Below are 17,639 nucleotides of genomic sequence, written 5' to 3'. Positions count from 1 at the left end.
GTTATTTAGTGTCAACTGCCAATTTTCGCACCATTCAGATACCTTTTCTAAATCCTTTTGCAATTTGGTTTGATCTTCTGATGACTTTATTAGTTAATAAACGACAGCATCATCTGTAAACAACTTAAGACGGCTGCTCTGATTGTCTCCCAAATCGTTTATACAGTTAACGGACAGCAAAGGGCCTATAACACTACCTTGGGGAACGCCAGAATTCACTTCTGTTTTACTCGATAACTTCGGTCAATTACTACGAATTGTGACCTCTCTGACAGGAAATCACAAATCCAGTCACATAACTGCGTCGATATTCCATAAGCACGCAATTTCACTACGAGCTGCTTGTGTGGTACAGTGTCAAAATCCTTCCAGAAATCCAGAAATACGGAATCGATCTGAAATCCCTTGTCAATAGCGCTCAACATTTCATGTGAATAAAGAGCTAGTTGTGTTTCACAGGAACTATGTTTTCTGAACCTGGAGAGTGCTGAGTAAGGGGAAGTGAGGCCAACACGCTAAGTTACACTGCAATACTCTGCGGGAGTAATAACAAAAAACTACCACCGAGTGTAAAAAACGTCCACCTGCTCCATATAAATAGTGGAGTGCAGGCAGCAACAGACAGAAGCCATTAGGAAGCAGTTCAGATCTGAGGACGGACGTGGTTCGTGTCCGAATGTTCAATATTTGTAGGTGACGATCCCAGAAGTATGTTCCAGCTCGCAGGAGTCATCCGTTCGCCGCCAGATGTCAACTTCAGCTCTGGAGGTCGGCCCGAGTTCGGTCGGCACCATGGCTGGCTAACTACAGCGATAACTTCCAGCAGGACCGGCCGCAGTGCAATCTTGGTCACAGGTGCCGCCGGGGACTGACGCCGGGACTTCACGACAACCAGGTCCCACGGTGCGTGGTCCGTCCATGGCTGGACCTCGCGGACATTGCGACTGACGTCGGCAGCTGACCTCACGCACTGGGGCGCCGAGTGGCGACGAGTTCATCTCAACCACAGGGCATCCTGGCTTCAGCGGAGCACTGGTGGCCTGAGGCTCCCGAGTGCGATCAGCGGCGCGCGTTGTCGGAGAATCTACACACTAGCAGCCAGGCGGAGGGATCCGCAGGGCTGGGCATCGACGACGAGGGAGAAATTGTAAAGAACAACAAAGAACTGTAAAACTCCACGCCGTCTCAGACTTTGGCGCAGCCACTGTGTCTGCTGCTAACAAGTGGTGCAGAAGTCGTAACAGTATCTAGGTGCCACGATCTATTTTGGCGATGTCTTCCTATTAACGACGACATACGATACGCAGTTAGGTATGAACTGTTAAATCCAGTCAATGTCCCGTTTCGATAATCCTTAGGCATGTGTCCTATACGCTAACCATCGTGCTTATCTGTATTGAAATATTCCGGCAGTCAACAAATAGGGCTCCGCAACAACAGCTGGATGTAATGATTAACAACAGATTATATACTTTCTTAGAGTCGAAACATGTGGAATCTGGTTCGATTCCGACAAATGAGGTAGAAAGTAAGTTAAAGTTGTGATGCTCTGGAACAAAATATTTTCCTTAATTATATGCCAGAAATGCATGAAATTCATTTTAGGTTGCATTCATTTGTTTCGTGACCCACCGGAAGCGCGTAAGCATTTTAGCTTTCATTTCTTGGGAACCTCTGCGGCCATTTTTGGGACGGATTTGCTTTTCCTTCTGTCTCTCGAAGTCCAAAAGTGTAGTTTTGTGCCTAATATTCGATGGTGTTAAACAGGTTTCTTCATCTTCACAACATAATGTGACTTTTTTGCCATCACGTCCCAGCTCTTCCTCTGGTCAGTACCATTAGACAGCCATTCTACACCCCTACATAGCGCAGCTCCCTCTGAAACCTCGACGACGTCTTTACAAGTAGATACTGTGTGTCTGCTATACATTCTTTCAGTTGTGTATCATTTTAAGCTTTGAAGATGCAATTGACAATTCAAGGTCAACTGTCGTCCTCAAAATCTAATAACCCAACCTTCAGTTAGTACATGAAATGTATTCGCAATTCCGAATATGGACTACCATAAGTTGTATAATGGAATGACGACAGTGAAAATTTTGCCAGACCGGGTCTCAAACCTGGATTTCCTGCTTATCGCGAGTGGTCGCCTTATCATTTTGCTATCCAGACCCAAACTTTCGTATATCTTCAGTCCTTCTTCTACGGCCTGCACTCGTACGTCCATTATGTATGTTTCCGTATATGGGAGACATTTTACGTGAAAGTCGATTGCCCGGTGTCGGCGGAAAAAAATACGATACTGCAGTGCCAGTATTATTCTGAATTACGGCGTAATATTCCTTCGGACATGCAGTCATGGGGCATGACGTTGTACTTTATTATTTCTTTACTGCTAACTGTTTTCACGTCACATTTCACCGATTGTATGCACATATACCGCTGAAGGTAAGTGGAATATTATATTATTTTGCAATACGTAGTTCAGAAAATATGATGTCATAAACAGTGAGACTCCTGAAAACTTGCAGCACGATCCATGAGGTTTAAATTTATTACGTCTTTGCTACTATCTCTATACACAATAAATTTTGCAGACAGTATTCACATATGTCGATGAATATGCCTACAACATTATAGTATTGTACGACACCTACACTGCTGAACAAAAGCTTAGTATGCTATCGTAAAATGTAGTACGTCATACTAGAGGTCTCGTGCTTTATTCACTTACAGACCATATACTGGACCCTGTTTACTACTGCCATGCTCTGTACCCGTTTCCAGTCATGTACAGAGCGATCGTAAAATGTAGTACGTCATACTAGAGGTCTCATGCTTTATTCACTTACAGACCATACACTGGACCCTGTTTACTACTACCATGCTCTGTACCCGTTTCCAGTCATGTACAGAGCGGGCCAAATATCTCACGAAATAAGCATCAAACGAAAAAATTACGAAGAACGAAACTCGTTTAGCTTCTAAGGGAAAACCAGATGTCAATATGGTTGGCCGGCTAGATGGCGCTGCCATAGGTCAAAAGGACATCAACTGCGTTTTTTAAAAGAATAGGAACACCCATTTTTTATTACATATTCGTGTAGTACGTAAAGAAATACGAAAGTTTTAGTTGGGCCACTTTTTTATCTTTGTGACAGATGGCGCAGTAATAGTCACAAACGTATGTGTGGTATAACATAACATTCTGCCAGTGAGGACGGTATTTGCATCGTGACACATTTCCCCTTTTAAAATGGACCGTTTACCAACTGCGGAAAAGGTCGATATCGTGTTGATGTATGGCTATTGTGATCAACATGCCCAACGGGCGTGTACTACGTGTGCTGCTCAGTATCGTGGACGACATCATCCATGTGTCCGGACCGTTCGCCGGATAGTTACGTTATTTAAGGAAACAGGAAGTGTTCAGCCACATGTGAAACGTCAACCACGACCTGATACAAATGATGATGCCCATGTAGGTGCTTTAGCTGCTGTCGCGGCTAATCCGCACATCAGTAGCATACAAATGGCGCGAGAATCGGGAATCTCAAAAACGTTGGTGTTGAGAATGCTACATCAACATCGATAGCACCAGTACCATATATCTATGCACCAGAAATTGCATGGCGACGACTTTGAACTTCGAGTACAGTTCTCCCACTGGCTACAAGAGAAGCTGCGGGCCGAAGATAGATTTTTTGCACGCGTTCTATTTAGCGTCGTTCACCAACAGCAGTAACGGAAACCGGCATAATGTGCACCACTGGGAAACGGAAAATCCACGATGGCTGCGACAAGTGGAATATCAGCGACATTGGCGGGTTAATGTATGGTGCGGCATTATGGGAGGAAGGATAATTGGCCACCATTTTATCGATGGCAATCTAAATGGTGCAATGTACGCTGATTTCCTACGTAATGTTGTACCGATGTTACTGCAAGATGTTTCACTGCATGACAGAATGGCGATGTACTTCCAACGTGATGGATGTCCGGCACATAGCTAGCGTGCGGTTGAAGCGGTCTTGTATAGCATATTTCATGACAGGTGGATTGGTCGTCGAAGCACCATACCGTGGCCCGCACGTTCACCGGATCCGACGTCCCCGGATTTCTTTCTGTGGGGAAGTTTGAAGGATATTTGCTGTCGTGATCCACCGACAGCGCCATCTACCACAAAGCGAAAAAAGTGGTCCAACTAAAACATTTATGTTTCTTTACGTACTACACTATTATGTAATAAAAGTGGGGGTTCCTATTAAAAAAAAAAGCAGTTGATATCCGTTTCACCTATGGCTGCGCCATCAAGTTGGCCAACCACAGCGCCATCTGGTTTCCCCCTTCAAGTTAGACAAGTTTCGTTCTTTGTAGTTTTTTCGTTTGTCGCTTATTTCAGGAGATATTGGCCCGCTCACGACCAATGGACCACCCTGTATACATACCCCTGCTGCAGCAGAACATTGCGAGCAGTCCATTATCAATAAGAGCTTCGTTCAGTTTGTGTTCAGCGCTGCATTAACGTGCCACGTAGAGGCATATAACACTTTGACGGAGCCAGGACAGTGGCTTTACTTTCAACAGGTCACAAACAGCAAGATGTAGCGGATAGGTTACATGTCACGCAAAGTGGTGTCTCTAAGGTGTCAAGATATTACAGAGAGATGGAAAATGTGAATGACAGAACTCGCAGTTGTCGTCCTCGTACGACAACACCAATGCAGGATCATTTCCTTTCCTCCAACTGTCGATTCTCTGGCACCAAACATCAGCTTCCAGAAATACTGTAAATGACTTCTCCCATGCAACGGGGATTCGTATCTCAGACTAAACAGCGCGCTGAAGATTCCATCAAGATAGCGTTGGTTCCAGATGAGAAATGACAAGTTTTGCACCGAACCAACGGAATCGACCCAATTAAAGGAGCTGGGCTCTTGCACGTCAACAGTGGACCATTGTAGACTAGATTAATGTCATGTTTACTGATGAGACCAGGATTGGTTGGCGACTGGACGCTAGACGTGTTACGGTAAGGCGAAGCGCTGGACGACACAAGGTTCAGGAAGTCGATCCGTTTGCAGATGGAAGTGTAATGTTCGGGGCAACAATAGTGATTTGACGGCGGACCACCCTAATTCCCATCGACGGCAATTTGGCCCGTCACCGATACGTCCAAGATATACTACAAACGATTATAACGCCATGTAGATGTGAAGTCGGTGACAACTTTATTCTAGTCGTTGACAATGCAAGCTCACAAGCGTACTCTAGCACTGTCTCGGTATCTTCGAAGATACAACATCAACCGAATGCCTTGGCCAGCACAGTTCCCAGACATGAATGCAACTGAGCAGGCAACGGACCAGTTGAAGGTGGCTTCTGCACAGCGTCCGAATCCACCGGAGACTCTTCAGGACCTCACTGAAGCTGCCATTGAGACGTGGCGCCTCATAGCCCAAGGAAAACTTGATGGTCTCATCCAGAGCATGCGCCGCAGAGTGGAAGAAATCCGTGTGCGGGGACACATTCACTACTAACGACCAATAATCATCATAATGAGTATATTATTTTCATAGTTTGTGTTTTCAATATGTACTATTAGGACGGAGGCCGCTTTATTTTGTAATGATCTTTGTAACTAACCAAAATTGTTTATGTTTTCGGATGGAATTATGTTTATTTTCTTAATGAGCTACAGTACAAACCTCAATGGGTGTACTATATGATATCACTGTAGTAAACACTATGATATTTCAAGCTTTTGTTGACGTTGTAAGTAGGATGTTTATGCGTTTCTATGTTGGCAGCGCTATGTAGTGCTCTGCATTAATAACTCTGACAGGGCTGTGCGCACTCTGTAAGAGACTCTGTGGCTGGTCAGACTCAGCAGTTGGAAGTTAACAGTCAGCGGCGTTGGAAGTTGGAGATGAACTGCAATCAGTTATGGAAGTTGGGAGTGAGTAGTTAGCATTGATGGAGGTTACAGGTTTGACTTGGAGACGGAATTTTATCAATGATTATATAATTTTTGGGACTGGATGTCATGGTCGATTATATAATTTTTGAACCTGTTGCCACATTCAACATCTAAATGTACATCTACATTTATACACAGCAAACCACGCAGCGGTGTGTGGCGGAGGGCACTTTACGTGCCACTGCATTACCTCCCTTTCCTGATCTTGTCGCGTATAGTTCGCGGGAAGAACGACTGCCGGAAAGCCTGCGTGCGCGCTCGAATCTCTCTAATTTTACATTCGTGATCTCCTCGGGAGTTATAAGTAGGGGGAAGCAATATATTCGATACCTCGTCCAGAAACGCTCCCTCTCGAAGCCTGAACAGCAAGCTACACCGCGATGCAGAGTGCCTCTCTTGCAGAGTCTGCCACTTGAGTTTGCTAAACATCTCCGTAACGGCCGTGCGGTTCTAGGCGCTTCAGTTTGAAACAGCGTGACCGTTACGGTCGCAGGTTCGAATGCTGCCTCGGGCATGGATGTGTGTGATGTTCTTAGGTTATTTAGGTTTAAGTAGTTCTAAGTTCTAGGGGACTTATGACCACAAATGTTGAGTCCCCGAGTGGTCCAAGGCGCTGCAGTCACGGACTGTGCGGCTGGTCCCGGCGGAGGTTCGAGTCCTCCCTCGGGCATGGGTGTGTGTGTTTGTCCTTAGGATAATTTAGGTGAAGTAGTGTGTAAGCTTTGGGAGTGATGACCTTAGCAGTTAAGTCCCTTAAGATTCACACACATTTGAACATTTTTTTTGTTAGGTCCCATAGTGCTCAGAGCCATTTGAACCATCTCCGTAACGCTATCAGGCTTACCAAATAACCCTGTGACGAAACGCGCCGCTCTTCTTTGGATCTTCTCTATCTCCTCTGTCAACCCGACCTGGTACGGATCCCACACTGATGAGCAATACTCAAGTATAGGTCGAACGAGTGTTTTGTAAGACACCTCCTTTGTTGATGGACTACATTTCCTAAGAACTCTCCCAGTGAATCTCAACCTGGCACCCACCTTACCAACAATTAATTTTATATGATCATTCCACTTCAATCGTTCCGTAAGCATACTCTCAGATATTTTACAGAAGTAACATTCGTAAGATAAACTCATGTAACAAAATCTTTCCTTTGCTAACCACATACCTATTAGTAGTTACAGCCTTCTGTAGTTAGAATATTTTATTTAGCTCGCAGTATTGGTGCTTGTGGCATTACTGTAGTTCCTGTAATTTTTGTGGGGTAAGTGACTTGTGATATGTATAGGCTATTTTCAGGATTTCTTCTTATTCAGGGCCATTCTTTCGAGTTACTTGTAAAGCAGTCAGATCGCGTCGTCCTTGAATATTGTGAGTGATTAATGAATAGGAGAACTTTGAGTTGTATTTGCCAAGAATAATTCTGTAGGTCAGATATGAAACGATAAAGTAGCAAGGAGACAGTACGTTCAGTTCCACTCAGCAGTTTCTGAATTAAATTATGAAATTTCAGCTTCTCAGTCATTTCAATTCAAATGGTTCAAATGGCTCTGAGCACTATGGGACTTAACATCTAAGGTCGTAAGTCCCGTAGAACTTAGAACTACTTAAACCTAACCAACCTAAGGACATCACGCACATCCATGCCCGAGGCAGGATTCGAACGTGCGACCGTAGTGGTCGCGCGGTCCCAGACTGTAGCGCCTAGAACCGCTCGGCCATCCCGGCCGGCACCTATTTCAGTGCATGTAAAAAATTTCAAAAAGAAGTTTCAAGGTATGTAGTCCAGGAAATACGACAAGTATGATATCATAAACAGTGAGATGCATGAATAACTGCCGCAGCGTTCATGACGATCAAATTTATTACTTCATTGCTACTGACTCCATTCGCAATACATTTTGCAAATAGTATCCACATATGCCGCTGAATGTAGTTACAAAATTGCCTAATTGTACATGACATAGTTCAGGAGATATTACGTCATAAACTTTAAGCACTGGGCCAGACGCTACGCGGCACGGACGTGGAGGCTAGTTATAAATTATTACTTGGACAGTACCGTGTTGCCGTCCGCGGTGGCCGTGCGGTTCTAGGCGCTCCAGTCCGGAGCCGCGCTGCTGCTACGGTCGCAGGTTCGAATCCTGCCTCGGGCATGGGTGTGTGTGATGTCCTTAGGTTAGTTAGGTTTCAGTAGTTCTAAGTTCTAGGGGACTGATGACCACAGCAGTTGGGTCCCATAGTGCTCAGAGCCATTTGAACCATTTGAAGTACCATATTTCTCGGTTAGTTAGATGACAAACTAACTGATCCGTGTGTCGGCTCTCAACATATATCGCGCTTTTAAGATTGTTCTGAGTCCTTCCATTCCATCGTTAATTGATTCTTTTATATTTATCTTTATACTGCGTATGATTCTGTAGAGATTCCCCTCTGGCGGCGTGTCTGGTCTTACTGATCTTCGAGTTGTTGCTTCTTGTTAGCCTTGTGTAAGAGAGTAAGATCTTTGGGAGATGGCCGGTTGGTTCCCTAGCGGTGACGAGTCGGTCGGTCGGGAAGGAGAGAGTGTCGGACGATTAGACCGCGGCGTGGCGTGGTGGTGGAGAGTTGGCTGTTGTTCCGAGAAGCCGCGTGGTCTGTCCTGGCGGTGCGAAACGTGTGGGGCGAGTTGACGGGACAAGGACGTAAGCTCTTGCTGTGAGCACCCGGGGGCCACGGCTGTGGTTCCGAGTCACTACTTGGTGGGAGCGGCCACGGATGTCGGGAAATTTAGCGTCTGGAGGCGGGAATGATGGACTAGTAACTCTCCTAACCTGAGGAGTGGTATTTCGCCTCCGTGGGTGCAGAGAAGACGAGGGCTACGGTGACAGAGCGCGTGGCTGCGTGACTGTGCCCAGTTGGGTACGCTGGCGACGTGGACACGGTCGGGTGTGAGGAGCCTTCTCTGTTTCTCTGATTAACTGCCAGTTAAGATGGTTAAAGGTTTAGATGCTAACTGAAGAATTTTGGTTTGTGTAACCAGCGTCTTTTCTGCCTTGTGGCCTCCTGCGTTCGGGTTTCCAGTCCCTGTCGCCGGTGTATTTATAGACAGTGATCTTTTCCGCTTCTTATTAGTACTGCCCGGTATAAAGTGTATTTTCGGGCAGGGATTATTGTTTTAGATTACATATTTTCTGACTTGTGGCCTCATGCGTTCGGACTTCCTGTCCCTGTCGCCGGTGTAATTATAGACAGTGATCTTTTGACTTCTTATTAATACTGCCTGGGAGGAAGTGTATTTTTGGGCAGGGATTATGGTTCCTGATTTGATTCTGTGGTGTCACCGCCAGACACCACACTTGCTAGGTGGTAGCCTTTAAATCGGCCGCGGTCCGTTAGTATACGTCGGACCCGTGTGTCGCCAATATCAGTGATTGCAGACCGAGCGCCGCCACACGGCAGGTCTAGAGAGACTTCCTAGCACTCGCCCCAGTTGTACAACCGACTTTGCTAGCGATGGTTCACTGACAAAATACGCTCTCATTTGCCGAGACGATAGTTAGCATAGCCTTCAGCTACGTCATTTGCTACGACCTAGCAAGGCGCCATTACCCGTTACTATTGATGCTGTAAAACACGTACCGTCAAGAGCAATGTTCACCAATTATAGATTAAAGTTAAGTATTCCAGCAGCTACTTATTATTTTTGCTAGTCTCATTTCCCTGTCCTGTTCCAGACCTCACGCCAGCCTGCGTGAGCTTAAACGCGTGCCTTTCGGCTTCCTCCTAGTGGATTGGCTGTCTTGCCAGTCCACAACAGATTCCTCCGTGAGGTCTATGTGATTGCTGAATGTGAGGCGTTGTGGGTCTGTTAGTCCGCGGCAAGCCTGAACATCCTTCGGGAGACAATTGTGGCCGCCCTTACACGCGGTCGGTTAATTATTTCTGTCGCAGGACATTTTGGTGGCAGGACATGGTATTAAAGTTGTTAGTTATTGTAAAATGTTAAATGGTTTTATTTTACTCTGATTGTTTCTGGCCACTGTTTAAAAGGGTTAAGTTTGCGTTTGATTGGTGGGTTTTTTAACATTACGTGGCTTTAAAATTGTTAGTTATTGTACAGGGTGAATGACTGTATTTTTACTTTGATTGTTTTAATCTACTTCGCATCAATTTCAAAATGCTAGTTCTGCCTCCCTGTTAGCGAGCCCTTGTAATTGAATATCTTGTTGTGCCAAAATTTAAAAGAAGTGGCTCCGTACATATTCGGTAGCGAAACTGTATGCAAATTGGTGTTTTTCATTCATTACTTGGAAAATTTTAATTTTGTTATTAAATGCTTTATCAAAGTCTGTTTTAAGTAAAATTGCTTGGCTATTAACGGTAAAGTAATTTTTTTTTTAAATTTCATTACTTGGAAAAGTTTGATTTGTTATCAAATGTTTCAGCAAAACCGGTTTTAAGTAAAATAGCTTGGCCGTTAACTGTAAAGTAAATTGTTTTGAAAAGGCACTCATGCCTGCTAGCTTTTTTGTATCTGTTCCTGGACAAGTGGTAAAGAAATGACCTTTAATGGTTGAAGTAATCAATAAAGAAATAGTAAACTGCAACTCGACAGTAACCAATTGATTTTGGCCCCGTTTCCCAACTGGGGGTTTTCCCTGATTAATCGTAACACCCTCGTCTCACTAACCAACAACGAAAAGGAAAATTAACTGTGAGCCAATGCCTTGAATTTGTGGTGGCATTACAAAATATTCATTTACAGTCGTGTAGTTACAGGTATTAGTTTTCTAATTGCGACCATCACTTCTTTTCCGTAAGAACATGGATAATTTTAAACGGACTGTCGTGTGTTTTTATAGTTCATGTGTACACTAAACTTACCCGATTTCTTACAATTACTTTATGGTCGTGTCTGTGGTGTGAAATCTGTATTACGTATTTATCAGATATTGCTGTCGTGTCCTACCTGCAAGTATGCGCCTGTTGGGATCCGAGATGTATCCAAATCTGTTGATGACTTCCTGGGGGGCGTCCAGCAACTTGGCGTCGGTCCCCGCGTGGCAGGCGAGGTGGGCCAAGTAGAGGAAGAGCGGCCTCCCAGTGTCGTGGTCAGCTATCAGCCTCTCCGCCTCCTCCGTGAACACGTCCGTCACGTAGCGACCAGAGTACTCCCACGACGTCGTCATGTTCTCTCGCATGTCGTAGCCGCCACCCTCACCCTGCACACACACACACACACCGATCCGATCTCCTTTCTTCATTTCTAACGCATCACATCGTCCCATTGTTTCACAAGAAAGCGCTACAATGGCAGTAAGGAACTGTACAACTGTTCTAGACGCTCAAAAAGCAGCGAGCCAGAGGCTGTAAAGTGAAGGGGTCGTAATGCCGTTGCTTACGGAAGAAGGCGTGATCCCTGCAACAGCGCCGTGATCCCTATAACAGCGCTGAAGCCCCAGAGTTGCCGCTAGACACGGGCGCACACCTACGTGACGACAGAGTGAGTACGTGTACTCTTCGTCCGTCCACTGTACTCAGTAGTGTTGAAAACAGAGGAAAAGTGTACTGAATGGCCGTTGCAATTCCGACGCTCAGTTGGTCCTCTGGGACAGTGGCAGGCACTGTAAGATGTCGGTCTTAAATAATTCATTATTTGAGGAACTTCGGGTGCCCGCCCTCCTTCCGCTCTGAGTAAACACAGCACACCCCACTGCTCTTAGTTTAAGGGGACCACACCGTGGTTCAGGTAGCAAAAAATCGATTTTCGGTTTCATCATATTTCGGTAGATTAAGGTTTTATTTAAGTTATCTGAAAAGTATTTTTTTCGAGCATTTAAAGAGCATTTTCCTACCACGTGCGTTCATGTGCCACGTCCACTTTTCCGTCACCCACTTCCTGCATATACTTTGGATCTTTATATCCCCTACATTCCACACTAGGGACATTTTTTTACTCCACAGTCTGTTGGCTATCCCTGGAATGCAACGGTCCTTTTGTTTCTGCTATTAATAAACAAGATGCTTTCAAACACGCGGTTGGTTTTGTTCAAGTGTGATTGAAAACTTGCAGTTATACTATGGGGAGGCAGTAACGAGAAATACAGAAAATCTGGAGGCAATGAAGAGAGATGGTTGGGCCATATTCTTCTATAAGTCCTCTACGGATGATAAGCCATGTCATGGATTGTGTCTATCAGGAGAAAATTCGTGGTGCAAATACAATAGGGCTCAGGCAAATGGAGAATCTTATTCTCATCAGCATTTTCTTCCTGCTGTTGTTATTACAGCAATTAAACCTATTTTCAGAGACTTCGCTCATCCTGAGCTTCTAAGGAAATGTCTGCATGGGCAAACACAGAACCCAAATGAATGTTTTAACAGCATAAATTGGAACCGCCTTCCTAAAACTGTAAAACTGTATTTGTAGGCACGCATACAATGAAACTAGGAGTTCATGTAGCTGTTATTACTTTCATTTGTGTTAATACTGGAAAGTGCTGGGTACTGAAAAATCTGGGAGTTAATCCTGGTGAAAATATGATCACTGGGCTGCAACATTGTGATAAAATGAGGATAGCCGAAGCAGACAGGTCTGCATCTAATACGGCCAAGAAGGCAAGACAAACCTCCAGGAAGGTGAAAAAGAAGCTGGAAGACCTGACAGAGGCCAAAGAAGCGCTATCATATGCAGCAAGACAGTTAAATTAACTGTAAATAACAAATTTCAGAAGTTTTTTCTTTAAAGTCAATTTCCCTCAAACTAAAGTTTTCAGTACATATTACCCATTACATCAGAAACTATCATAGATAAATTAATGAAATTTTCAGAGACTGCATAACACAAAAAGCCACCTCTGGTATTACATTCCTTAATATTCCATTAGAAAGTTCAGAAAAAATATTTTCTGCAGAAGAAACTTAATATTTTTTGTAGCGTCTTTGATTCATAAACAAAACGTCTTCGGTCCCGGGTTCGATCCCCGCCACTGCCTAAATTTTGATAAATAATCAGCATTGGTGGCCGAAGACTTCCGGCATAAGAAGTCAGCCTCATTCTGCCAACGGCATTGTCAAAGAGGGCGGAGGAGCGGATAGAGGTTCAAAGCACTCTCTTGTCCTGGGGTGGGAAAATTGCCCCTAAAGGCGTAAGAATCAGCAATGATCAACGACATGAGGATGCAGAAGGCAATGGAAACCACTGCATTAAAGACACGTAACGTGTATCCACAGGACATGTGGCCTGTAATTGAAGAAGTGTCGTGATGATCTCTCCATTGGCAAAAGATTCCGGAATAGTCCCCAATTCGGATCTCCGGGAGGGGACTGCCAAGGGGGAGGTTACCATGGGAAAAACATTGAATAATCTACGACAGGATAACGTTCTACGAGTCGGGGCGTGGAATGTCAGAAGCTTGAACGTGGTAGGGAAACTAGAAAATCTGAAAAGGGAAATGCAAAGGCTCAATCTAGATATAGTAGGGGTCAGTGAAGTGAAGTGTAAGGAAGACAAGGATTTCTGGTCAGATGAGTATCGGGTAATAACAACAGCAGCAAAAGATGGTATAAAAGGTGTAGGATTCGTTATGAATAGGAAGGCAGGGCAGAGGGTGTGTTACTGTGAACAGTTCAGTGACTGGGTTATTCTAATCAGAATCGACAGCAGAACAACACCGACAACGATAGTTCAGGTATACATGCCGACGTCGCAAGCTGAAGATGAACAGATAGAGAAATTGTATGAGGATATTGAAAGGGTGATGCAGTATGTAAAGGGGGACGAAAATCTAATAGTCATGAGCGACTGGAATGCAGTTGTAGGGGAAGGAGTAGAAGAAAAGGTTACAAGAGAATATGGGCTTGGGACAAGGAATGAAAGAGGAGCACGACTAATTGAGTTCTGTAACAAGTTTCAGCTAGTAATAGCGAATACCCTGTTCAAGAATCACAAGAGGAAGAGGTATACTTGGAAAAGGCGGGGAGATACGGTAAGATTCCAATTAGATTACATCATGGTCAGACAGAGATTCCGAAATCAGATACTGGATTGTAAGGCGTACCCAGGAGCAGATATAGACTCAGATCATAATATAGTAGTGTTGAAGAGTAGGCTGAAGTTCAAGACATTAGTCAGGAAGAATCAATACGCAAAACAGTGGGATACGGAAGTACTAAGGAATGACGAGATACGTTTGAAGTTCTCTAACGCTATAGATACAGCAATAAGGATTAGCGCAGTAGGCAGTACAGTTGAAGAGGAATGGACATCTCTAAAAAGGGCCATCACAAAAGTTGGGAAGGACAACATAGGTACAAAGAAGGTAGCTGCGAAGAAACCATGGGTAACAGAAGAAATACTTCAGTTGATTGATGAAAGGAGGAAGTATAAACATGTTCCGGGAAAATCAGGAACACAGAAATACAAGTCGCTGAGGAATGAAATAAATAGGAAGTGGAGTGAAGCTAAGACGAAATGGCTGCAGGAAAAATGTGAAGACATCGATAAAGATATGATTGTCAGAAGGACAGACTCAGCATAGAGGAAAGTCAAAACAACCTTTGGTGACATTAAAAGCAACGGTGGTAACAATAAGAGTGCAACGGGAATTCCACTGTTAAATGCAGAGGAGAGAGCAGATAAGTGGAAAGAATACATTTAAAGCCTCGATGAAGGTGAAGATGTGATAGAAGAAGAAACAGGAGTCGATTTAGAAGAGATAGGGGATCCAGTATTAGAATCGGAATTTTAAAGAGCTTTGGAGCACTTACGATCTAATAAGGCAGAAGGGATAGATAACATTCCATCAGAATTTCTAAAATCATTGGGGGAAGTGGCAACAAAACGACAATTCACGTTGGTGTGTAGAATATATGAGTCTGGTGATACGCCATCTGACTTTCGGAAAAGCATCATCCACACAATTCCGAAGACGGCAAGAGCTGACAAGTGCGAGAATTATCGCACAATCAGCCTAACAGCTCATGCATCGAAGCTGCTTACAAGAATAATATACAGAAGAATGGAAAAGAAAATTGAGAATGCGCTAGGTGACGATCCGTTTGGCTATAGGACAAGTAAAATGACGAGAGAGGCAATTTTGACGTTACGGCTAATAATGGAAGCAAGGCTAAAGAAAAATCAAGACACTTTCATAGGATTTGTCGACCTGGAAAAAGCGTTCGACAATGTAAAATGGTGCAAGCTGTTCGAGATTCTGAAAAAAGTAGGGGTAAGCTATAGGGAGAGACGGGTCATATACAATATGTACAGCAACCAAGAGGGAATAATAAGAGTGGACGATCAAGAACGAAGTGCTCGTATTGAGAAGGGTGTAAGACAAGGCTGTAGCCTTTCGCCCATACTCTCCAATCTGTACACCGAGGAAGCAATGATGGAAATAAAAGAAAGGATCAGGAGTGGAATTAAAATAAAAGGTGAAAGGATATCAGTGATACGATTCGCTGATGACAGTGCTATCCTGAGTGAAAGTGAAGAAGAATTAAATGATCTGCTGAACTGAATGAACAGTCTAATGAGTACACAGTATGGTTTGAGAGTAAATCGGAGAAAGGCGAAGGTAATGAGAAGCAGTAGAAATGAGAACAGCGAGAAACTTAACATCAGGATTGATGGTCACGAAGTCAATGAAGTTAAGGAATTCTGCTACCTAGGCGAAGCAAGGAGAACATCAAAAGCAGACTCGCTATGGCAAAAAAGGCATTTCTAGCCAAAAGAAGTCTACTAATATCAAATACCGGCCTTAATTTGAGGAAGAAATTTCTGAGGTTGTACGTCTGGAGTACAGCATCGTATGGTAGTGAAACATGGACAGTGGGAAAACCGGAACAGAAGAGAATTGAAGCATTTGAGATGTGGTGCTATAGACGAATGTTTAAAATTAGGTGGACTGATATGATAAGGAATGAGGAGGTTCTACGCAGAATCGGAGAGGAAAGTGTGGAAAACACTGATGAAGAGAAGGGACAGGATGATAGGACATCTGCTAAGACATGAGGGAATGACTTCCATGGTACTAGAGGGAGCTGTAGAGGGCAAAAACTGTAGAGGAAGACAGAGATTGGAATACGTCAAGCAAATGATTGAGGACGTAATTTGCAAGTGCTACTCTGAGATGAAGAGGTTAGCACAGGAAAGGAATTTGTGGGGGGCTGCATCAAACCAGTCAGTAGACCGACGACAAAAAAAAAAAAAAAGAAAAAAAACCTGAAAACTGTAAAATGGATAGATTTTTGTACAGTAGATCCTATTAGCATCACTTAACATACAGTAAAAAATTAAGGTTCTGTATAAAATAGTTTTTTCAGTGGGTCAAATACTTGCCTAAATTAACATGGGTTAGATAGGCAGGGTGTGGCCTTCTTAAAGCCGCTACTTCTGTGTCTTCAGAACGGCTGAGTGCAATGAACAGTGGAGCCATGCAAGTGCTGCTCTTGTCGTCACGTGGGTGTGGGCTCGTGCCCTCTAGCGACGGGTATGGAGCAATGGCGTTACGATCCGATCTCACTGTGCATTCGTTGTTAAGAAGAACGGTGAGATCTTACTACGGACGTGGACGCATGTGCTCGTACACCAATTATGTAATTTCCGTACAGGGGAGGACATTTTAATTGGGAGGCGCTGCCTGGTATCGGAGTATTAAAAACATGCATGAATATCCGAAGAAACACAGCGGAGTTCTTAACAAAACAGGCGCTGCGTCATATTTACCCGACGATACCAGGTAGCGCCTTCCAGTAGAAATGTCCTCCACTGTAGTGGAATTACGTAACGTGCTTACGAGTAAAGGGTTTGGGTGCGGCTGTGGGTCGTACACGGATAGCCAAAGCGGTCAAGACAGACGCTCACGTAAAACGCGGAATCCGGTTTCGAGGCCCGGTCCGGCATAAATCTTTACTGCCGTCATACCCTTACACTGCTGACGGCTGACTCATACTCGCTACTGCGAATGCGGCTTGACACGCCCGCAAAATCCCCCTGGCAGAACAGGCAACAGGATTGTGGGAAGGGCCAAGGGTTGAGGTCAGTTTCTGCTTCTAATTGTCATTTGATGTAATTTAATAACCTTTACAATTAAAGCGGCACATAGCCGAATCTTTACCAAATGCAGCTCTTTCACGGCTGAAGGCCTCCAACAAGAAATCTTACAGAGATAAGACTCCAGTTAAGGGGCTCCGGAACGCCCTACACTTGCAATGTTAAAATAACGCTTATAAATTACATCATTCCTCACAAAGTATTTGAGGTAGGAAGTTGAACTTTTTACAGATTATTTATTGGAATATGGGCTACAACTTAACACAGGGATTTTACAAAATTTTAGTTCAGTTATTAAAGATGATTTTTTTTTCAATTGTAATGAAAATTCACAACATTTTTTTGCAATTTTTTATTTATATATTCAAAAATATACAGTTTTTTGGAAAAAGGCTGTGTTAAATTATGCAGAAGGTACTGTGTAACATTTACTAAAAGTTTGAAACAAATATGTTTGGAAGATCCTTAGAAAACATGTAATTAGTATGAGAAAATAAAAGTTTTGGGAAACGAGCGACAAAGATTGGATTAACTTTTTAGTGCATTCCAGGTCCATAGGATGGATTATCTTCATCCTCTGCAAACTCCTCCTCCAGCTTCCTCTTGTTCCTCCTCCTG

At 43.9% G+C, this 17,639-nt stretch overlaps 1 protein-coding gene across 1 annotated transcript in view; it reads right to left on the bottom strand.

Moving 5' to 3' along the window:
* The window catches only part of LOC126176651 (arylsulfatase B-like), a 135,159-nt gene that overhangs the window by 81,075 nt on the left and 36,445 nt on the right, over window positions 1-17,639 (bottom strand). The window contains exon 4 of the mRNA XM_049923809.1: window positions 10,935-11,187. Coding sequence (XP_049779766.1) covers window positions 10,935-11,187 — 253 coding nt within the window. The remainder of the gene's footprint in view (window positions 1-10,934; window positions 11,188-17,639) is intronic.

This window comes from Schistocerca cancellata, chromosome 3 (assembly GCF_023864275.1).
Source record: "Schistocerca cancellata isolate TAMUIC-IGC-003103 chromosome 3, iqSchCanc2.1, whole genome shotgun sequence".
Taxonomy (NCBI): Eukaryota; Metazoa; Arthropoda; class Insecta; order Orthoptera; family Acrididae; genus Schistocerca; species Schistocerca cancellata.
Note: the sequence above shows the minus strand (reverse complement) of the source record. Positions and strands in the feature narration are given on the sequence as shown.